Source organism: Cydia fagiglandana, chromosome 19, assembly GCF_963556715.1.
Source record: "Cydia fagiglandana chromosome 19, ilCydFagi1.1, whole genome shotgun sequence".
NCBI lineage: Eukaryota > Metazoa > Arthropoda > Insecta > Lepidoptera > Tortricidae > Cydia > Cydia fagiglandana.
The window spans coordinates 4018481-4042232 of NC_085950.1; the positions used below are offsets into that span (position 1 = coordinate 4018481).

The window sequence follows — 23752 nt, forward strand, 5'->3', positions numbered from 1 at the left end:
CATGCTAGTGTTTCATATAAAATATATAAATAAATAAATAAAATATATAAATTAAAAGAGATAACCAAAAGTGAATTAATAGGGTATTTGACTACTAGTCAAATCAGTTTCTTTTTTCTAACTGAAAAAACGATTTTTCTACTATGGAATTTATGTGAAAAACTAGCATGTGACGTCACAATCAAATTACCTACTCTATAGTTTTATACTGGTTTTAAAATTGAAATTGCGTTAATAAATAATACAACTGCTGTCTACGTTTCTGTATTAATCTTCCGGTGCTTAATTTCATGCATGGTGTAAAATAATTTATTTTAAACACAGTCACACTATTATGTCACCTTTTGGACGTGAGCGCTTAAAATCACGTTTAAAAAGGGTTAATAGTGCCTATGATTTAATTATAGTTAATAAATAATGTAACTTTTTTTATGCTCACATATTGAGTTAAATAGGAATTGTTATGAATGCTGAATACTGTGTGTTTGTATTGTATTATTAATTTTTATTGTTATGGCTGACAATGCTGCGTGCGTTTAATGTAATTATTGATATTATAGTTTTAATCTTATATGCTGTTTTTTTTTTTCAACTTACTAAAAGAAAACCACAGGAAGAATGATTTGGTCAAGTTGTGTTTTAATGTATGGGGAAGACAAACAAATTATTGCCATTACATATAGCCAGCATTCAATGAAGGTAGTATGATACCTTTGGGTATGGTGCTTTACACGATATAATTTGTATGGCGTACCGAACTATTTGAATACTGTATGACGCTGACTGTACATTTACATGTTATTAAACTAATGGAAGGGGACTGTAACATGAACATAAAATAATATGACTAATGAGACAATATGTTATTTTTATAATAATATAAAAAAAAACAATAATAATTTAATTATTTCTTGAACTGGATCTAGTGGCGCCGCCGACTGAGCCTCTTCTGAATCTGTGATGAATAATAAAAGACACATTTATTAGACACAATCTGCACATTTTGAAACTATTCAAAGGCACATCAGTACAGATGTGCATAATTAAGTTCCATCGTATTTTCACGGACCGTACGAACGCGTCTTGCTATTTCAATCAGTTTCGGTACAAAAAGTACTGAGGTTGACTGAAGTAGCATGATAAATACGAACGTTTCCGAGAAAATACGATGGTTAACAATATGCACTACATCTGTAATTATGAAAGGAAGACGAATGAAGACGTCCTGAGAATGACAGGAGAAAAGCGATGCTAGGAGAGGCATTATAGTAGGACAACTTTTTCTTAAACATCCTGGAAGGCAAGATTGAAAAGACAAGAGAAGAAGGGAGACCTAGAATTAATTATCTCAGCCAAATAAAAAATAACGCATCATATGAGGAAATGTATAGTTGTTTTGTTACCTTCCTGTCTTTCATGGTCTCGTCTCCGAGACATGCTTGTTAAGCTTCTCATCATGTCTTGTATGTGTGTGTCCTTTCATGGTTTTTAAATTGATACTCTTGATTACAACCAAAACTACATTTTTCACATTTGAAACGTTTGGCAGCATGTCTCGCTTCATGTTGCATTAGGTTATTTCTCCTTAAAGTAGTATAATTGCATGTGCTACATTTGTAAGTCTCCGCACCAGTGTGCGTCGCTACATGCAATTGCAAAGTCTTATTACTCTCCGCAGCAAAACTACATATCTCACACTTAAAAGGTGGCTCATAGGTATGTATTATTACTTTATGATTTATTAGCTCATCTTTTTTGGCACAAGCAAAGTCACATTGGCTACATTTATAAGGCCTTACCCCCACCCCCCTTATATGTGAAGCTTTGTGGCTTAGTAAATAGTGTTCACGTGTAGTGGTATAGCCGCATTGATCGCACTTGAAGGACTTTTCATCATTGTGTTTCCATTTGTGTGCGTGCAAACTAACTTCTTCTGAGAACGCCTCACTGCAATAGCTGCATTTGTACGCCTTTTTTTTAGTATTTGTCCTTTTAAGCACTCCTTTCTTTTGAATGGTATGTTTTCTTTTACGTTTGACATCATGTAGTGCACTTGATTTCTTTTTTGGAGATTGCCCTGCAACAGATAAACTAGTGATTACTAAAAGATTACAAAGAGTTACAAAGAGTTACAAATTACAGTTACATAAGGAATAGGTGAAAGCCTTTGACGTATGTCTCAGGACTCAATGGGGCCAGTACAGCGGTGTGGCACCGCTACAATGCGATTGGTTGATGAGTTCACATCACACTGCATGTTTGGCTTGAATTCTTGAGTGAAACTGCTGAACTCATGAATCTAGTATATAACTGGATCAGGCATAAGGGCTAGGGGGAAATGACCGAACGGGATAGCCTTGTGTATCTTTCAGTAGGAGTAGCAGCTAGCATTGCTATTGTGCACAAGCGCTATTATTGTTTGTCCTTATTACAGTCTAAACATTTCTATTTAACAAACTGCAAGAACTGACTGACCTTGGGTAGCAACGCGCCGCTTCACCTCTGGCTCGGGACCGCGCACAGGCTCAAGTACCAGCTCATTATTCTCGAGTTGACCGGCGTACGGTCCCGCCGCCGCGCCATCCGTCTCTGAAGGCTCCTGTTTCACACACACATCTGCCAACTCCATTTCAAAAGACACTCTCTCGCACAAAGGCTCTTCCTTTACACACGGTTCGATTTTTATAAACACATGGCATGAGGGCTCGTCTTCACACTCAGGGGGTTCACTCTTCACGAAGACTTTCTCCGTGTCTTGCAATGTTGACTCCATAGTCAAATATCAACCTTCCTAAATATCGTAAGTAGAAGCAAATAGAAGTTAACACTTTTAGAAGAGTAAATTAAGGGAGAGCTATTTAAGATTAGTATGTGCTGTTTATAGCATCAAATTGTAATTATTATTTCGATTTCTTGTAAAACTCAGCTCACGTCGATTCTCTCTTGATGCATACTTGACGCCATCATGAATGACATTGACATTAATGACATTATGACCCGCGCATATAGATGGCAGGATCCTATAAACGTACTATACGCGTGCGTCCGTGAGGGACAAAACAAACGCAATACGACACTATAATTTTGGTCGAATTTATTTGTTGGCCCACCCATCCATACCGCTATATTGTTTGTCCTTGTATTTTTTTATTCCTCTTGTTTTATTTTATTTGTTGCAAGGTCTGTAGAGGCCTTAACAGATACATGTCGTGATTGTCACTGTCAGTGTTACTCAATAATTTGCAAAGAGCATATATAATCACTACATAATTTGGATCGACCCGACGCATAATGTTGATAATGTATAAACCAAACCCTAATTTAAAACTGTTAAAAGTCTTATAACATATTATATTAATGATAAAAATATCTCCCTTAACACATAATGTTCTAAAAGTGTCACTCTTTGCGTGACGATATTTAAAACGATGGAATCAGCGTTGCAAGCCACATACGCCGTTCTTGTGAAGACCGAGCCGCCTGACGATGTGTGTGCACAAAACGAGCCCTCATGCGAGGTCGTGGCTATAAAAATCGAGCCGTCTTGTGTAAAAGACGAGCCTATGCGTGAGAGAGTGTCTTTTGAAATGAAGTTGGAAGACGTGTGTGTGAAACAGGAGCCGTCCAAGACAGACGGGGCGGCGGCGGCGGGAGTGTACGCCGGTCGGCTCGAGAATAAAGAGCTGGTACTTGAGCCTGTGCGCGGTCCCGAGCCAGCGGTGGAGCGGCGCATCGCTGCTGCCCTAGGTCAGTTCTTGCATTAAGGAGGATCACTGCAATGTTCTGCCGCCAGAGTGCAGCACTAAGCTAGCTGGTAAACCGTAGAGTAACTTATAATGAACTTATATATACATTGCCTTAAACTGTTTTTTGTGAAGACATTAAAATATGATATTGATGCATCAAAGCGGTTTGTTTACAAAAAGGCCTACCGGGAAACGCGAAAATCTAAACTCTGCTCTCTGCCTCTAATACATTCCCAATGTAACTCATTGACATATAATATCTAAGGACTGGGTTATGGGCAATAACAATGGGGCATGTTTGGGGTCAGTATAGCAGTGACATCGCTACAACGCGATTGGTTGTTGAGTTCGCATCACACATGCATTTGGTGGCAACTAGTCACATTAGACTGCACAATTGGTTCAAATTCGTGAGTGACACTGCTGATCTAGTACCAATTTTAGTTTATTATATGTCAATCATGTAACTGTACTATGTAACTATCTTTTCTATATCTATCTATAAAGCTATTCATTTCCGATCCTTGAGTACAGCAGTTATAACTTTTAATTCCCATATAAAAATATGAAAAGCTTCCAAAATTAAACATGTGGAAAATTCGTAATTTTGGAAAGTTATAGACGGCACCTCAGTACACTTACCTACCACAGAAGGTGACTTAGAGTGCCTCTTAGCATCTGTGGTCACTTGCATGAATCTATATCAACAAATACACTCATCCATTGTCTATTTGTAACTATCTTTAAGTAAACATAATTTTTTCTGTTGCAGGGCAAACCCCAAAGGACAAATCAAGTGCAAATACGAAAATTTTCAAATGTGCTTACTGTACATACGAAACTGTCAATCTACTCTGGTTAATAAGACATACGAAGACACATTCCGACAAGAAATCTAGCAACAAAAGTCGTTTAGGATGCAATAAGAAATCTAGCAAAAAAAGTCGTTCAGGAGTTCAGAAAAAGCATCAAACCGTTGAGACATTCAAATGCGGACGAATTTATGCTGGTACAAGCAAAATTAGTTTACAACATGATGTTAAACTTTACAAATGTAACCAGTGTAGTTTTGCCTGTACCCAAAAAGATGATTTACTTTTACATAAAATAGTACATACTGTCAAACCAGGCAACACTCAAAGGAACTTGCAAGAGCTTGAAAGAAAAGATACTAACGAAAACACATACAAATGCAGCTATTGTAGTGCTTCTTTTTTACAAGAAGTTACTTGGCAAGTACATGAACGGAGACACACTGGTGAAAAACCCTTCAAGTGCGATCAATGCAGCTATGCCGGTACACAAATAAACCATTTACTAAGCCACAAAGCTATGCATACCAATGTAATTTCTTACAAATGTAGCCAATGTGACTTTGCTTGTGGAAAAAAAGATGATCTAATAAATCATAAAGTGATACATATGAATGACCAACCTTTTAAGTGTAGAGATTGTAGTTTTTCTACTGACAGAAAATGTCATTTGCGAGTCCATCGAGCGACCCACACTGGTGCGGCGATTTACAAGTGTAGCACATGCGATTATGTTACTATAAGGCAAAAGGATCTAGCGAACCATGAAGCGAGGCATGCTGTCAAACGTTACAAATGTGAAATATGTAGTTTCGCTTGTAATCGTCAGTTTCAATTGAAACATCATGAAAGGATACATGATGAGGAGCTTAAGAAGCGTATCCAGGAGACTCAGGCTCACAACTTAAGAAACTATCTATCAATACAGAAAGGTAAGAAAGTAAACTGTATATACAGATGTAGTGCAACATAAAATAGTTTTAAGTTTACAAGCGCTGGTGGCCTAGCGGTAAGAGCGTGCGACTTTCAATCTGGAGGTCGCGGGTTCAAACCCCGGCTCGTACCAATGAGTTTTTCGGAACTTATGTACGAAATATCATTTGATATTTGCCAATCGCTTTTCGGTGAAGGAAAACATCGTGAGGAAACCGACTAATCCCAATAAAACCTAGTTTCCCCTCTGGGTTGGAAGGTCAGATGGCAGTCGCTTTCGTAAAAACTAGTGCCTACGTCAAATCATGGGATTAGTTGTCAAGCGGACCCCAGGATCCCATGAGCTGTGGCAAAAATGCCGGGATAACGCCAGGAAGAAGAAGATATACAGATGTAGTGCATAATTATTTTCCATCGTATTTTCACGGAAACGCAAGAACGTGTCTTGCTATTTCAGTCAGTCTCTACAAAAAGTACTGACGTTGACAAATACGAACGTTTCCGAGAAAATACGATGGGAAAAAAGGCTACTTTCCTACTAGTCAAATCAGCTTCTTTTTTAGAGCTGTCAAAACGATTTGCCAATATATAATTTATATGAAAACGAGTATAGTGACGATGACGTCACGGTCAACTCACCTACTTTATTATGTATATTTCTATACGATTTATGAAATAGAAATTGTGTTTAAAAATAACTGTCGTCTATGTACTTCTCATAATTATCTGGTGCTTTATTTCATGCACGGTGTGAAATAAATATCAAATATGAAATAAAATAAATTATTTTAAGTAGAGGGAAGAACCCAATTCAATGATTTATTTTTAATCCTTTATTACAGATTCGGCAGAGGATCAGCCGCCGCCACCATCAGTACCAGTTCAAGACGAAATAATAATTGACTAATACCAATTTAATTAATGACGTTAAAGATTGAGATTTTTGATTTCTACTCCCATTTTAAAGATAAAAATGATAAGACAAAAACAAAAAATATTTATTTGTTTTACAAGGGGACAAAGTTGTTAAAACTCCTCGTATTAATATTGATCGTAACTAATACTGATACTCGAGCAAGCGAAAGATTCCAAAATTTTACTGCGAGCGTAAGCGTGGAACCTTAAGCGTTGCGATGGTTTTCAGGCACAATCAGTACGAAATGTTTAGTGTATAAGATATTCATTCTTTAAAAAAACTTCTATAGTGCTGTATGTATACATGGTTTTGGCAATAAAAGTTTTTCTATTCTAAAGCAAGACATGTTGGGTGCCAGGTGGAGTAAATAAACACAAGACGATTGGTTAAGAACTGAGGATGTAATAACTGATTGTTGAAAAGATACAATGCTTTATATTATTATATACTAAGATACAATATATGTATGTATGTATATACTTACAAAGTTGTCTACAGTTTGTATCTTTAGGTATTTAAATAAAAGTAAACAGAATCTACCCTCACATGGCTCCTTAAAACAGTGGAGGGGAGGGGGTCGTTCAGTGACTAACCACAGTGGTCACCAATAAATGCTATCATCATCTCAGCCATAAGACGTCCACTGCTAAACATAGGCCTCCCCCTTTTTTGGGGGTGAATGCCATAATCGCCACGCTTGGCAGGCGGGTTGGCGATCGCAGTCGAGTACACCGAATTTGAGGGACGCTGCTGCCCGTCCACCGGTGGTCTTGGACGTGGTTTAAGGACATACCGGGTCCTAAAAATAAATGCTATAACTACTCGAAAATGTACAAATTATTTGTTTACTTTTATTTAAATACCTAAATATACAGGGTATAAGTTAACTATGAATCCCGCTCGGGGCATGAGAAGACTTTGTTGCAGCCCCATTTGTAGACGTGAGAGGGATGGCTACAGCTTGTTGTCCCTCTCATGGAAGCTGTAATCGGCGTCGATGTCGTGCGTGCGCGCAACTTGCGCGTAGTAGTGCGCGGAGCGGCGCGGCGTGCGCGTGCGCGCGGGGGATGAGAAGTCGACGTGGTGGAGCCCCATGCTCGCCCTGCGGTGGAGACAGGCCCAAATGTAGTTCGTTTTAGGGTTCCGTACCCAAAGGGTGAAAACGGGACCACATTAGGTACTAAGACTCCGCTGTCTGTCTGTCATCATGCAGGCTGTATCTCATGAACCGTGATAGCTAGACGGTTGAAATTTCCTGTTGTGTATAAAATACGGAACCCTCGGTGGGCGAGTCCGACACGCACTTGTCCGGTTTTTTAGTATTTGTTGATATAGCGGCAACGGAAATACATCATCTGTGAAAATTCCAACCGTCTAGCTATGACGATTCATGAAATACAGCCTGGTGACAGACAGACAGAGGCACAGCGGAGTTTTAGTACTTAATAGGGTCCCGGCAGTTTTTACTCGTTAGGCACGGAACACTAAAAAGGTAGTCGGGTACGCGCCAGGGACTTGAAACGCTATAAGTACCAGGCGTGGCTCACTCCGCGATTTCGTCGCTTTGCAACAGGTAGTTACAAGTACATCCGTCCTACACCAATTTTGGCGGCTAGTCATAAGCCGCGCGTGGCGCAGTCGTCGGTAGGATACTACACAAAAGCACAGAATGAATAATAGTACTAGGTTCAGAAGACTCACTCTCTTATAAAACGCGTCTGTCACGATCAGCACAGATATGGCTGCTAGGTGGCGACAGCGCCACGCGCGGCTTATGGCAAACCCGGACGGTATGAAACGAACGGATGTACTTTTAGCTACCTGTAGCAAAGCGACGAAATCGCGGAGTGAGCCACGCCTGACAAAAGGTAGTCGGCCGGAGGGGAGGTCCTTGAAACGCTATACTTACTGGTAGCCGCTCATCCACTCGTAGCTGTCCATGAGCGACCAGGCGCTGTAGCCCGCCACGCGAACTCCGTCCTCCTCCATCGCGAGGAGTACCATTCTCAGGTACACGCCGGGTGGGGGGAGGGCGGGTGGCCTTGAAACCCTACGCTTTACTTACTGGTAGCCGCTCATCCATTCGTAGCTGTCCATGAGCGACCAGGCGCTGTAGCCCGCCACGCGGACTCCGTCCTCCTCCATCGCGAGGAGTACCATTCTCAGGTACACGCCGGGTGGGGGGAGGGCGGGTGGCCTTGAAACCCTACGCTTTACTTACTGGTAGCCGCTCATCCATTCGTAGCTGTCCATGAGCGACCAGGCGCTGTAGCCCGCCACGCGGACTCCGTCCTCCTCCATCGCGAGGAGTACCATTCTCAGGTACACGCCGGGTGGGGGGAGGGCGGGTGGCCTTGAAACCCTACGCTTTACTTACTGGTAGCCGCTCATCCATTCGTAGCTGTCCATGAGCGACCAGGCACTGTAGCCCGCCACGCGGACTCCGTCCTCCTCCATCGCGAGGAGTACCTGCCAATGCAAATAAAATTACACTCTATTAATAACTCTCCTAGGCCCATTTGCACCATTCCATTAATCCGGGCCAATCTGAGGTTAACCGGTTAAACATGGTGTTACCATGGTTACCAGTACAATTTGACACTGGGTTAACGGTTTAACCGCGTAACCCCGGGTTAGTGGGATGGTGCAAGTGGGCCCTAGAGGGCTAAATATGACAATTGGATCGAGACATTCGAGGCATTATCTTTTGCGTAAAGTTGAATTGTCACAAGAGACACGACAATTGTCACGAAATTCCGACACAGAACTCATTTCCTGTCAAGAGTTACCGAAAGTTCTTTTAAATCTTGTGACAAGAAAATTGTCATCATCATCATCATAAACTTCGCAAGAGAAATACCTCTTTTTGCCGATATAATAAAGTTTTTTTAAATAATACAATGCTGGTGGCTAATAAAGAAGAAGAAGAAGGTGAAATAGGGGCCAGGCATTACCGACCTGTGCCAGGTAGTCCCGATGGTACCGGACCCTGGCCTCGTCGTCCAGGGGGTCCTCGGAGCCCGCATACCCGTTCTCCGTGACGAGGAACTCCACGTCTCCGTACTGCTGTCTCAAGTATAGCAGGGCCTCACGGAAACCCTCGGGATACAACTAGTAAAAGAATACAACTGTTAGTAGATAAGTAGTAGTAGTAAACTATTTATTGTACAAAAAGACATTAAAAATAACATAAAATTAGTAAGATAAGATAAAAATTGTTTTTTATTCAATTAGGCATATTACAATGCGCTTATGAACGTCAAATAAAGCTACACCGGCTCCAACCCTACACTTCTGCCTCGAGAAGATTTTAGTTCCCCCCTCAATTGGAGGAGGGTAGTCCAATATAGGACCGGCAACAAACTCGGCGGGACACATCTTTTCAAAATTACATCGTAAGAAGTACACACACAAGAAGTACAAAGGCGAACTTATCCCTTTGAGGGATCTCTTCCATTACACCGTATCATATACCACGACCGGACTGTGAACGTATCAACGTACGCACAGAATGAAATGAGCACGGTTGATGTAGATATCCACAGGGCCGCATCGCACGCAGCGAGTCAGGGGACGCACTTGTGTGACTTTCTATTTATACAAAGAATACTAAAGACTAAAGAATACAAAGGTCTACTTTTAAAGTGAGTTACCGTGAACCAATCGGAGGCGGTGGGCGGCCATTCCGGGCGCGGCGCGACGGCGGCGCCCAGCTCGGCGACGCCTTCGATGGCGAACACGCCGTACGTGGCGTCCGGCGCCGCCGCGCTCACCGCCGCCGTCGCGTAGTGGTTTATCGCGAACAAGTCGGACGAGCCTGCACAAGGCATCATATCAGACTTAGATTTATTTAGATTGGGTATTAAGGTGCAGGGAGGCAAAATAATTTAGACTGCGGGATAATTTTAAACTAATCGAAATATCTGCCGTGTTTTACATTATTAAGTAGAGCCCTCTCGCGCATGAGAGGAGGTCTGTGCCCAGCAGTGGGACGTATATAGGCTGACATTATAAGTAGAGTCACACAACACATCTTTTTCGCTACCTGGACATATATGGCATTATAGTTAATAATGTAAAACATGCAGTAAGATATTTCGATTAGTTTAAATTACCCCGCAGTCTAAATTGCCCCCCTGCACCTTAATGCACCTGCATGTATTTTCACATTAGCGATTTCAAAATTATCCCTCTTTCGGAGTTATCCCAAAATTCCCAAACCCAACTCACGTTATTGCACTCACCCCTAATCAGCTCGATATCTTCCTGAGTGAAGGCCGGCAGCCTGGAGCGGGGCTCGCCTTCCTCCGCGCTCTTCTGTGCTATGTAGCGCTCCAGCGCCGGTCAGCCGACCTCCGAGAACACGAAGCGTAGCGACCGATCTGAGGGAACAGAACATCAGTACTCACCCCTAATCAGCTCGATCTCCTCCTGAGTGAAGGCCGGTAGCCTGGAGCGGGGCTCGCCTTCCTCCGCGCTCTTCTGTGCTATGTTAGCGCTCCAGCGCCGGTCAGCCGACCTCCGAGAACACGAGGCGTAGCGACCGATCTGAGGGAACAGAACACCAGTACTCACCCCTAATCAGCTCGATCTCCTCCTGAGTGAAGGCCGGTAGCCTGGAGCGGGGCTCGCCTTCCTCCGCGCTCTTCTGTGCTATGTTAGCGCTCCAGCGCCGGTCAGCCGACCTCCGAAAACACGAGGCGTAGCGACCGATCTGAGGGAACAGAACACCAGTACTCACCCCTAATCAGCTCGATCTCCTCCTGAGTGAAGGCCGGTAGCCTGGAGCGGGGCTCGCCTTCCTCCGCGCTCTTCTGTGCTATGTAGCGCTCCAGCGCCGGCGGCCAGCCGCCCTCCGCCGAGAATACGGCGTGCGCGTAGCGACCGATCTAAGGAAATCAACACAACCCTGATATATAATTAATATTCATATTTTTAATTTTCCGTACGTTGTTTTCACTGAAATATTTAAAATTAACATATATTTTGACTAATTGATATAAATCAAAGATTTACCTACATAGGGACCGTGCGCGTTAGAGGGTCTGCCTCTGCCATCTTGTGGCCTCAATCGGAAACATAAAAAATATGAACATTGCCAAAGCAAGTTCTACCATCTACCGTACCGTTCTCGTACGTTTTCTGGTGCATAGTAGGTTCTGCCATCTTGTGGGCTACATCGAAAGCATAAACTTCACATTTACGCCTCGCGCCAAAAATTTGACGGCTCCTATGCTGCCCCCTATAGTTCATGCACATAGTTGGACTTTTTAAGGTTGTCAAAATGTTGCATCTTAGATCTTCACTACACCTTGTAAAACAAAGTCCCCCGCCGCGTCTGTCTGTTTGTGTGTTCGCGATAAACTGAAAAACGACTGGACGGATTTTCATGCGGTTTTCACCTATGATATGATCCTATGAATAGAGTGATTCTTGAGGAAGGTTTAGGTGTATAATTTGTGAAGGTTTTGTGTAACCCGTACGAAGCCGGGGCGGGTCGGGGTTTCCTAAAATTAGGACATCTTAAAAAATCAGACTTTACCGAGATGTCCCTGACAAGCTCCGTCAACTCGGCGTCCTGCTCCGTCTGGGGCTGCACCCAGTACACCTGGTTGACGAGAGACACCTGCCCTGCAATTTACAATAGGGTTCATCCACATATTACGTCACACCAACACAGGCTGAGGGAGGTCATGGCGAGTGTGACAGTACGTACCTACCTATAGTTTTCTTTAGTTTGTAAACAACTAAACACCTACGTATAGTAGCGTATGCGACAAGCAGCAAAGTATTTAAACACGGTGGCCAAAATATAAGTGCATTCCCGTTACCTTACCAGGGAGGTTTTGGGATTATACTGAGCAACTTTTAGGTACTATTGGACAAACCCCGAAATCGCGAATCCCATATTAAAAGTTGCTCAGCATAATAAAAAACAAAAAAAAAATATAATTTATTATTAATCCCAAAACCTCCCTGGCAACGGGAATGCTCTTATTTTTTGGCCACCTTGAGAAAATGTTATGAATAGATCCGGCAGAATGTCATAACTGCCGTTAAGAATGTCACAATGATATCTTAGTTATATGCTCTCTTATGATGATGGCAAGTCACCTGCTAAATACCGCTATACTTTACATAAGTAAATAATGTAAATATACCTAGCTTTTGATCTTGAATGCATTTTCCACTTGAGATAATGAGATAACAGAATGTCACAATATCAATGTTTGCTTACCTATGATTACCTATATACGGCAAGTCAGCTGCTTCATACCGCTATACCTCCTTATATCAGTTTATCTACGCACATATCATTAACGCTCTAAAATGCATTCAGAAACCATAGGAAATGACCAGCATTATTACTAAATAGTAGTTTATGTGACTGCTACATAATGAAAGGCATTAAAACACTCGTGTGATCCTTTTAAGAAACTCACTTCGTTCGTTTCTTAAACCCACACTCGTGTTTTAATGCCTTTCATTATGTAGCAGTCACATAAACTACTATTTAGTACCGAAACGACTATTATTTTCGTAGTAGACATCTAGTATCGCATAGCGGAATTATCAGTAGGTACCTACTGCTACTTGACAATATGACAATAGATGTTCCGACGACCGAAAAGTCTAATGCTCACCAATTTTCAGCTAATTATAACCGGACTAACCGGAACTCTATTTTCAACTCCTTATGCTTTTAATATTTCGTTTTATAAGTTCGCTGCAATTTTAGTGAGTCGCGACACTAGAGAATTCTAGTATCAAGTAGCGGTACTTTACTGATAATTCCGCTACTCGATGCTAGATGTCGACTGCGAAAATAATAGTCGTTTCGGTATCAAAACTGAGGTCTGGAGTGAGCACTCTATTCTTAATATATTTTTCTATGACATAAAATAAGTGAATATACCTATCTTTTGATCTTGACTGCATTTCCACTTGAGATATAATGAGATAACAGAATGTCACTATGATATCTCATAAGATCAATGCTTGACTATGGCAAGTCAGCTGCATGCTTCATATCGCTATATTTTACAATCTTTACATAAGTAAATCTTTACATAAGTAAATAGGTATATATATCTTTTGATCTCGACTGCATTTCTACTTGAGATAATAAGATAACAGGACTCTTGCTTTAGGTGCGGTATCGTCAAGGGCCTAAGCACATGTTTTTAGGGTTCCGTACCCAAAGGGTAAAACGGGACCCTATTACTAAGACTTCGCTGTTAGGGTTCCGTACCCAAAGGGTAAAACGGGACCCTATTACTAAGACTTCGCTGTCCGTCCGTCCGTCCGTCTGTCCGTCTGTCTGTCACCAGGCTGTATCTCACGAACCGTGATAGCTAGACAGTTGAAATTTTCACAGATGATGTATTTCTGTTGCCGCTATAACAACAAATACTAAAAACAGAATAAAATAAAGATTTAAGTGGGGCTCCCAATCCCATACAGCAAACGTGATTTTTGACCAAAGTTAAGCAACGTCGGGCGTGGTCAGTACTTGGATGGGTGACCGTTTTCTTTTTGCATTTTTTTCCGTTTTTTTTTGCTTTATGGTACGGAACCCTTCGGTTTTTTTCATAGTTCCTTATGCTCACACGGGATCACGCGTATGGTAATACAATACATCAAGCGCGACTTTAAGTATGGACTCGCGCGCGAGAATGCAACTTATGCTAAACCGCCTGGTCTATAACAGGTTTGAATTCCTAAGGCCCTACCGCGAAAAACGAAATTTCTTTATGTTCAAATTTGTATTTTTGTAACGGCAACTCTCAGCTACCTGTAAAGACAGTTAAGACACCTCGACTCGACTCGGTCACGCTTGGCTCTGACGCTGACCATCATACTAGGACTACTTGACAGACAAACATGCATGGTCCAAACCAGAAACTGTAATAACGACAAGTAGCAATTAAAAATATTGTATTATGTGTAGAGTTAAAGGTGACTCAGCTCAGGTAAGAAAGCACATCAAATTGTATGAAAGCATCTCATAACAATCAGTCAGATTCATATAATATGTATTCTCATTTCTTTTATTGATTTTAATTTCTTTTCCTTTTGTAAGATTTGATATGTTTTCTGAAAGAGCTACGTATTTGTGATTTCATGTACATATATGTTTATTTTTTATATCAAATTCTATAAAGTTATGTACTCACTGAGTATAATTGCATGAATTCTATAGTAATTTAAATTGTATTTTTCTTAATTACTCGTAATGCATGTTAATTATAAGATGTAATAATGTTTTGAAAAGATGTGTCCCGCCGAGTTTGTTGCCGGTCCCATATTGGGATACCCTCCTCCAATTGAGGGGGGATTTAAATCTTCTCGGGGCAGAGGTGTACGGTTGGAGCCGGTAAAGGTTTATTTGACGTTCATAAGCGCATTGTAATATGCCTACTTGAATAAACTATTTTTTTATCTTATCTTATCTTTTTATACCTATATATATTTGTACTTTTGTTAGAGTTGGATTTCATGGTGAGGCTAAGTGGCTCAAGCCCTTCATGAAAGATTTTAGGGTCCCTACTAAAGCTTTTGCGTTTAAGACCCTCCCAAATTTAAGTTCCCCTCAAATCAAAATACTGGATCCGGCACATCAGTGTTCCGTGTATCTTAGGTAAAGTGTCATTCTATGGAACTTGCTAACTATGTAAACAAAAGTCACTAGTAACTTCATCAATTTCATCCAGTGGCGTAACTAGGGAGGGGTTGGAGGGGGCACGTGCCCCGGGCGCCGTCCAAGGGGGGGCGCCAAAATGGGCAAAAGACTACCTCTCCGCCTTGCCAAAGGCACAGCAGGGATACTTTCGTCAGTCGTATTTACCACCACTGTGAAGTGTGAAATGCGGATGGTAATCTGGCCCTCCGGCAAATTTGGTGCCTGCCCCGGGCACCATATCCTCTAGCTACGCCACTGATTTCATCATCCAGAGACATTTACAATATGGCGGTTTGTTTACATAGTCCAAGTTCCATAGAATGACACTTTACGGACTGACCTCCGTATTTATGCTTGTATTCCTTCTCATACAGCCTGTACGCCCTCGCATGCGCCAGCAACATATGCTTGGAGCACAAATATGAGCCGCGTCCCGCAGACCGCAGCCCCGGCGCAAAGATCCCGTCGTAGCCGAAGTCACATATCAGTGGCTCGTTGATGGTCAACCACGTTCGCACGCGGTCCCCGTACAGGTCGAAGAGGACCCGCGCGTAGTCCGCGAACCAGTCGGCGATCAGCGGGTTAGCCCAGCCTCCTAAAGTAAACAAACAATATTATTAGCCCTTAACGTTGTCGGAAAGTGAAGCGCTGGTGGCCTAGCGGTGAGAGCGTGCGACTTGCAATCTGGAGGTCGCGGGTTCAAACCCCGGCTCGTACCAATGAGTTTTTCGGAACTTATGTACGAAATATCATTTGATATTTACCAGTCGGTGAAGGAAAACATCGTGAGGAAACCGGACTAGTCCCAATAAGGCCTAGTTTACCCTCTGGGTTGGAAGGTCAGATGGCAGTCGCTTTCGTAAAAACTAGTTGCCTACATCAAATCATGGGATTAGTTGACAAGCGGACCCCAGGCTCCCACGAGCCGCGGCGAAATGCCGGGACAACGCGAGGAAGAAGAAGAACGTTGTCGGAAAGTACTTACGAAGGTTGATAATTGATATTGGGCTGAGGCCGCGCGCGTTAGTTGACGTTTTTGTGTGTAAAAAAAACAGCTGCCAATAAAAATGTGAAATATTTTCTGGTGAAACCATCGTTTTTTAAGTATATCTTGTCAATATTATTACAAAAATTGTGGAAGGTAATGTTAATGCACCTTGATTTAAATCTAAAACGTTATTATCAATGCATCGAGCACCTTATGATTACTGTGGGGGACATATCAATGCCAAATTCAACGTTTCTTATCTTTATCACGATTTTACTATCAATGAGAGTGTTAAATATATAGAATCGAATTTTTGAAAGACGTACCTATTATGCATACTTTCACCTAAGATTATCATTGAGAAAATTTTCTAGTAAAACTGTTGAAGGGAAATAATGTAAATGGTACATGGTAACCACAGGCTGTATGCCTCCAGCAGTATCTAGTACCGGCGCGCCTCCATGATACATAACACTTTGCCGAAGGAGTTTTCACCTGTCCTGTAGAGCCTGCGGCAGGTCCCAGTGGTACATGGTGACCACAGGTTCTATGCCGCGCTCCAGTAGCGTCTATCAGGTCCCTAGTACCGGCGCGCCGTCCTCGCTCACGCGGTTCGGTAGCCCGGTCGGCAGCACCCATGATTTCGAAAACGTTGCCGAAGGAGTTCTTACCTAAGTCCTGCAGAGCCTGTGGCAGTTCCCAATGGTACATGGTGACCACAGGTTCTATGCCGCGCTCCAGCAGAGCGTTTATCAGGTCCCCGTAGTACCGCGCGCCGTCCTCGCTCACGCGGTTCGGTAGCCCGGTCGGCAGCACCCATGATTTCGAAAACGTTGCCGAAGGAGTTTTTACCTAAGTCCTGCAGAGCCTGTGGCAGTTCCCAATGGTACATGGTGACCACAGGTTCTATGCCGCGCTCTAGAAGGGCGTCTACCAGGTCCCCGTAGTACCGCGCGCCGTCCTCGCTCACGCGGTTCGGGAACCCGGTCGGCAGCACCCGAGGCCACGATATTGAGAATCTGAAGAGTTTTTGATAATAAGAACATTTCCTGGTCGCCGTAGGCTTTCCTTCCAGAAATATCTCATTTTAATTTTTAACGTCGCTATGGCGAAGACCGGCATATAAAATGTATTGCAGCGAAGCGCTGGTGGCCTAGCGGTAAGAGCGTACGACTTCAAACCCCGGCTCGTACCAATGAGTTTTTCGGAACTTAGGTACGTAATGTCTTTTGATATTTTACCATCAGTTGCTTTTCGGTGAAGGAAAACTCAAAACATCGTGAGGAAACCGGGCTAATCCCAATAAGGCCTAGTTCCCCCTCTGGGTGGGAGGGTCAGATGGCAGTCGCTTTTGAAAAAACTAGTGCCTGCGTCAGTTCTTGGGATTAGTTGTCAAGTGGACCCCAGGCTCCCATGAGCCGTGGCAAAATGCCGGGATAACACGCGCGAGGAAGAAGAAGAGACAGGGAGGCAGACAATCTTTGATATTTCGAACGTTGGCGTTAGGCCCCCCAGTGGCGGATTTGCAGTCTTTGTCGCCTAGGCCCCAGGCCCTGTTGCCGCCCCTTTCTCAGCACACATAATATTGACTACATTGTGAGTTATTTGATAAATATTGTTGGTAATATTGTTATCATCAGCGATTTATTTTTGTCACAATTTGCCGTTCCTAATATCTTGCCGCCCTAGGCCCGCTACTTGGCCTTAGGGCAAATTCGCCACTGGGCCCCCCGGTTCATGAACCTGTAGAAGTCCACATTGAGGGTCTCCAGCAGCCGCACGTCGTCCCTCCAGCGGTGGTATGAGTCGCAGGCCACGTCGCCATTGCTGCCGTCGACGATGGCTTCCGGTGAGGTGTGCACGAACCGGTCCCAGATGCTCTCGCCCTTATCTATATGACAACAAACCTTATAGAGTCAGACCAAGAATAGTCTGCAGCGGATTTGGTAGCCCCGCAGTGAAAGTGTTATTTTAAACTTCAAACTTCTATGAAATTATGACGTATAAATGACACTTGCACTGCGTGGGCTATCAAATCCGCTACAGACTTTTTTTGGTCCGACTCTAAGTACCTAATAGACCCGCCAGACCCGGCCTTATCGATGCTAGCTTACCTACAATTCCTTTTCTTTGTTACTGACAATTTGGGTTCTTAGCTGGTCAAAGAATGCTGGCCATTTGGCAGAAAGTATCGGTCCCAGATGCTCTCGCCTTTTTCTATTGAAAGTGTTTCATTGTAGCAGTGGCAGGCGGCAGCTCGGTAGTACCGTCTTTACCATAAGGGCACACGGGGCCCGTGCCCAGGGCCCCCATCCTCAGGGGGCCCCGAGGGACAGACAGTAACATATTTGATTAGGTACCTACTCATAATAGTCATAATAAATAGAAGATCATACTTAAGTAATAGAAAAATGTTACTTTAATTCGCTTTCTTCACTTTCCAAAAGGGCGCCAAATTCTTATGTGCCCACAAGGGCCCCAGCATAGTTTAAGATGGCCATGCATATATAGATTTTACTCTATGAACTAGACCTAGATCCTGCTGTAGACCGAGGTGAGTAGTGACAGAGGAGAGTTGTGTTGTGACATTGTCGATTTTTTTGGAATCTAATAACTGTTAGTGAGCTCGCAACTTGAACTAACAAACGCGCGCTATTGCGACCAAGTTTTTAGTTAATAGATTCCAAAATATCGACAATGTCACAACTCTCCTCTGTCACAACTCACCTCGGTCCCTCCATGCTAGCGGGGCCGCTAAACTCGGTAAATAATCTTTAAATAGGAAACTTTAGAAGTGGAAAATTACCGCTGGCGTTCCATCCCCCCTCAATCTGGTAGGAGGAGGAGGCGACGCCGAACTTGAAGCCGTCAGGGAAGCGCCGCTCCGCCGCCGCTGTTGCCACCACCGCACTAAATAAATATTCTTTATTCAGACACAGTGGCGTAGTGTGAACCAAATAAACCGTAATTAGACTAAGTAGTACTAATCAAGCGAAAACCTGGGAGCACAGAATAAATAATAGTACTAGGTACAGAAGACTCACTCTCTATCAAGACGCGTCTGTTACGATCAGGACAGATATGGCCGCTAGGTGGCGACAGCGCCACGCGCGGCTTATGGCAAACCCCAAAATTGGGGTCGAACGGATGTACAGCACAAGACACAAGTTAAGCCCGCTCCACACTCGTGCGCGAATCGCGGCGCGAAGCCGCGAACGCGAGTCTGGAGTCGATTTCGCATATCAGCGAACTAGACTCCACACTCGCGTTCGCGGCTTCGCCCGCGATTCACGCGCATAGTCTGGAGGCTTCTACAAGATGCAAAGCGACGAAATCGCGGAGGGAGACACGCCTGCTAGGAGTCGTACATATCATAATAAAACAGCTGAAAGAAACAAAGATCCTGATGATGAATATAAGAATAAGAACCTCGTTTTTGAAGTCAGTTAAAAATGGTACTTACCAGATAACGACCGCAGTGATGCGACCCATCGCGAGGACTGAAGATCTTGTAGAACAATAAAAGTTCCGATTTTAATAATCATACAATCGATGGGTTCTGATTAGAGATGCACCGGATATCCGGTTACTATCCGTTATCCGGCCTATCCGGCCATTATTTTACTATCGGGCCGGATACCGGATAGTGACTTACTATCCGGCTGGATACCGAATAGTGACTTACTATCCGGCCGGATGTACCGGATAGTAACATTGCTTGATTTCGGAGTAAACAAATTGGATTTAAGAAACCGATACGGTCATAATCGTACCTACTTGTTTATTATTTTAAAACAATTTAATAATTCCACTGACTTGCACGCGCACTCATTTCTCTCATTTCGAACCTAGAAATGAGTACGCGCGAACGTTCACTAGGAAACATGTCAAACCTGCAGAATGCGCACCTGAAAAACCGAAATGTAGGTATAGTTCCGCTGGCCGAATATCCGGCGGCCGGATATCGGATAACCGGCTGATGGTCAGGCCGAATATCCGGTATCCGGTTTACGGCCAAACAACTATCCGTTGCATCTCTAGTTCTGATACTTCAGATAAAGATTAAAAAGATATATACTAGATATAGATAGTGGAAGCAAGTGCAATGTAATATGTATGGAGCAGTATGCACTTTTGTCTCAGGCGATGCCGCTTGATGCGATTGTTATTTGGATTCGTTTTGGAATGGACATTCCATTTTTAGGGTTCCGTACCCAAATGACCTGTGGTAGACCATGTCGATCTCGCATCGGTCTATTTAGCCACCAAAAACGGTGTTACACCATAAATCGTCTGATATAGACGAAAAGGCCTATGATGATGATGATGATGATGTACCCAAATGGTAAAAAGCGTCCGTCTATCTGTCACCAAAGAGTAAAGTACTTAATTATAATCATCTCTCCACGACAGTTGAAATTTTCATGCTAAAAAGTATGGAACCCTCGGTGGGCAAGTCCGATTCGCAACTTTTCCGGTATTTTTTATAAGGTAACGGCGGCTATTAACGCGGGTATCAAAATCGACGTCTAACACCGCGGTGTTTACAAATACGCATTTTGCAAGCAAACAGATTTATTCCCTAAGAAATAAAGCATACACAAAACAAGCTCATTCATTGGTCTATCGTGCCCATTAGTGAGCATTTGTGTGAGGGTAACAAAAAACTCGCGATTCGTCAGTTTGTGCGACGGCGGCGCAAGAGCCGGTTATTCCATACAGACGTGTGACGCCACAGTTAAGTGCACTCTAATCTTACTTAGTGTTTTACGTAATAGTTATGGCAAATAAACTAGTGCAATGCCTTTTAAGAGGTTGTGTATTGTTTTCTACACGATTTTGAATTACTTTTAACTTAGTTTTTGACCGGGAAATACGTTTAAAATGGAAAATTTAAATACAGCGGTGATAGGCGCCAATTACTTCTGTGGTAAGTAATTCCGTGGTATGCCACGGTAATAGAAAAAGTGGTAGTTTTGTTATTTACTCTTTAGTTTTGGTACAAATTATCAGTTTTATAATGTCTTTTATTTATTCCAATCTTGATCTATTCACGCTATTAAAGAGCTATTTCCGTGGTATGGAAAGTATTCAACTAACCCTTAATTTTTAACAAAAACTTCAGCACCGATTTCCTTGTTTCTATGGGAACCCTTAATCTGCCAACTTTTTCTTATTATGAGATAAAACCTAAAATTTACTTGCCGGTTATGTGATTTTCTCTTTACAAGAAGCTTGTAATATACGTGTTTGATTTTATTTGAAGAACCATCTGTATTTAATTCTTTTTATGGGTCGCAATTAGGTTTAATCAAACTCCAAATTAAGCCTATTACCGATGGTATGATCAGATTACCCTCGGTGATAAAATGTATAGAAATCTATTACCGACCCAGACAAATATCGAAATAGGCTCTTAAAGAGTTATCTATTACCGAGTGACTATTTGGTATTGTATTTTTGGTATTTTTAAACATACTCCTATAGTTTTATTTTTTATTTTGTGTCATTGTTAAACTTAATGGCACAAACATAATATACAGAACCCACATCATTATTATTATTATTTTTTTTTTTTTTTTTTTAATTTATTTAACAGAACACAAAGTACAGTGTTACCTATAATTAAAGTTTCGCCAAACTGTAAAACAGTTTGTTGGCGATGCGCTCAACTAAACTAAAAACAACAATAGTACTTAGGTAGGTAATAGATATCAACAACACACAACTGCCTGCCAGCCTGTAATAAACCCTATTTCGACGCAATACGTACCTACTATCGTTCGGTAAGTACTTGCGCCGCACGGCTCGCGCTAAACGTATTGTCACCATTTGTTATAACGATTACGGTCTCTTTCAGGTCAAAATAGGGTTCATTATTGGATGCAGTTCATTAATTAGTGCACGCAGGTGCGTGAGTAGTCCTTATTTACATAAATTTTAGAAGTTACTATATTATTAAAATTATATTATAATTATGTTATGTATGTTAGTTTATATGTAGTTTTAAATGCATTCGTTTGTTTTAGGACTAAGTTTTATGTATTTGAGATCTTATACTTATCTAGTAACAGTTTTTTGAGTTGTAATTTCAAACTGCCTATTCTTAACTTATTTTCATCTAGCAATAGTGGGTATTCATTATAAATCTTTGGAATAATATATTCTCTTGTTCTTTTTCCGTAGTAATTTTTAACTGAAGGTTGCAATAGCTTAATTATTTTAGTTGATCTAGTAGTACGTTTACTTATTCTTTTTACCTTACATTCTTCACTATAATAGCTACACAAAATATTCAAATATACGACCTTACATTGCACGGGAAGAATACCACATGTTGAAAAAAGTAGATCGTAATTATACCTATGCCTTTGTTTAGTGTTTTTATCAACCAAATATTTAATTAATCTTAACTGCAGTTGCTTTATTGTATCCAGATACGATTTAAAGGTAAGCCCATAGCAACTGAGACCATAGCTTATCAATGCGTCAGCGAGTGCATGGTAGACAATGTGCAGTGTGCGTCTATTAACTATTCGATTTAAATGGTAGAACTGACCCAGTATAGAAGTTAGTTTGTTGCATACTTGATTAATGTGTAATTTCCAGTTAAAGTGTTTGTCAATGAAAAGTCCTAAATATCTAAATTCGTTAACTAATTCTATTTTATTACACGTGCAATTACATTTATTTAAATATAAACATTGATATGAATGTCCTATGACGTTAATATCGCTAGGCAATATAGTTTTCGCTACTTTATTATATGGGGAGTGTAGAATCATACATTTCGTTTTACTGATGTTTAAAATTATTCCATTGTCATGCGCCCACCTGGTTATATTCTCAAAGTCCTCCTGCACTTTGTCCACCATGTCTGTGACACATCTGCCGGCGAACAACAGGCACATGTCATCCGCGTACATAACGACTTTACAGTTTTTGATGACATTCGACACGCTGTTCACATGCATGATATAGCCGACGGGCCCGTAAACCGAGCCGGTCGGCACCCCGAGGCTGACGCGGGCTTCGTCTCCGGCCGTCCCATTGATGATAGTGCGCAGGGTCCTGTTCTTTAGGTATTCACGGAACCACTGGTTTGTGGGGCCCCTGATACCACATTCGTCCATGGCCTGCAGCAGCTGTTCATGGTCCAGCGTGTCGAATGCTTTTTTGAAATCAATAAATACGACCATGACCTGTTGTCCGTCGCCGAGATAGCTATTTACATAATTTGAAAACTCATTCAACGCAGTGTTGGTGCTCCGACCTCTCCTGAAACCATGCTGTGCCCTTGAAAGTACACTGTGATGCTCTAAAAAATTGTTTACCTGTTCTGTTACAACTTTTTCTACTATTTTGTTAATTACCGGTAATATAGCAATTGGCCTGTAATTAGTGTAATTCATATGGCATCCTTGTTTAAATATCGGTCGAATTAGTGACTTTTTTAGCTGATCGGGGTATATACCTCTTGACACACATAAATTTACAAATTTTACCAAAATTACACTTAACTCTTTTTTAACAAATTTTATATCTCGGACTCTAATTTTATCAATTCCTGGCGCTTTGCTTACACTTAGATTGTCAATAATTTTTTCAACATCGCTACAATTGACCTTCTTAAACCTAAAGGACACATTACTCACATTGACATAGGATTCTCTG

At 42.0% G+C, this 23752-nt stretch overlaps 3 protein-coding genes across 3 annotated transcripts; 1 reads left to right on the forward strand and 2 right to left on the reverse strand.

Moving 5' to 3' along the window:
* Window positions 1-867: 867 nt before the first annotated feature.
* Window positions 868-2960, reverse strand: LOC134674023 (zinc finger protein 431-like). Its single transcript, XM_063532070.1, has 3 exons — window positions 2476-2960; window positions 1404-2077; window positions 868-955 (listed from the first exon to the last, which is right to left on the reverse strand). The coding sequence occupies exons 1-2, from the start codon at window positions 2771-2773 to the stop codon at window positions 1455-1457; spliced, it is 921 nt and encodes a 306-aa protein (XP_063388140.1). The 5' UTR covers window positions 2774-2960; the 3' UTR covers window positions 868-955; window positions 1404-1454.
* A 327-nt stretch (window positions 2961-3287) lies between these two features.
* On the forward strand, window positions 3288-6423 carry LOC134673708 (zinc finger protein 98-like). Its single transcript, XM_063531707.1, has 3 exons — window positions 3288-3747; window positions 4519-5490; window positions 6334-6423. Exons 1-3 carry the CDS (start codon window positions 3429-3431, stop codon window positions 6396-6398), a joined length of 1356 nt encoding a protein of 451 aa, XP_063387777.1. The 5' UTR covers window positions 3288-3428; the 3' UTR covers window positions 6399-6423.
* An 816-nt stretch (window positions 6424-7239) lies between these two features.
* LOC134674185 (myrosinase 1-like) lies at window positions 7240-23277 on the reverse strand. The gene is made up of 14 exons (XM_063532243.1): window positions 22878-23277; window positions 18885-19001; window positions 17822-17969; window positions 16931-17097; window positions 15431-15685; window positions 11950-12038; window positions 11093-11296; window positions 10817-10955; window positions 10652-10753; window positions 10061-10224; window positions 9366-9518; window positions 8785-8876; window positions 8317-8448; window positions 7240-7509 (listed from the first exon to the last, which is right to left on the reverse strand). Exons 1-14 carry the CDS (start codon window positions 23275-23277, stop codon window positions 7362-7364), a joined length of 2310 nt encoding a protein of 769 aa, XP_063388313.1. The 3' UTR covers window positions 7240-7361.
* Between the last annotated feature and the right edge of the window lie 475 nt (window positions 23278-23752).

What these genes read in the sequence shown, in the direction of transcription:
- LOC134674023 (XM_063532070.1), bottom strand. Translation starts at nt 2,773, where the DNA reads ATGGAGTCAACATTGCAAGACACGGAGAAAGTCTTCGTGAAGAGTGAA. An exon ending in GCGGCGCGTTGCTACCCAAG is followed by an intron (nt 2,078 to 2,475) that starts GTCAGTCAGTTC and finishes TATCTGTTGCAG; the next exon opens with GGCAATCTCCAAAAAAGAAA.
- LOC134673708 (XM_063531707.1), top strand. Translation starts at nt 3,429, where the DNA reads ATGGAATCAGCGTTGCAAGCCACATACGCCGTTCTTGTGAAGACCGAG. An exon ending in GCGCATCGCTGCTGCCCTAG is followed by an intron (nt 3,748 to 4,518) that starts GTCAGTTCTTGC and finishes TTTCTGTTGCAG; the next exon opens with GGCAAACCCCAAAGGACAAA. An exon ending in CTATCTATCAATACAGAAAG is followed by an intron (nt 5,491 to 6,333) that starts GTAAGAAAGTAA and finishes CCTTTATTACAG; the next exon opens with ATTCGGCAGAGGATCAGCCG.
- LOC134674185 (XM_063532243.1), bottom strand. Translation starts at nt 23,277, where the DNA reads ATGGTCGTATTTATTGATTTCAAAAAAGCATTCGACACGCTGGACCAT. An exon ending in GGGGGGATGGAACGCCAGCG is followed by an intron (nt 17,970 to 18,884) that starts GTAATTTTCCAC and finishes GTTGTCATATAG; the next exon opens with ATAAGGGCGAGAGCATCTGG. An exon ending in CCGCCTCCGATTGGTTCACG is followed by an intron (nt 9,519 to 10,060) that starts GTAACTCACTTT and finishes TTCTTTTACTAG; the next exon opens with TTGTATCCCGAGGGTTTCCG.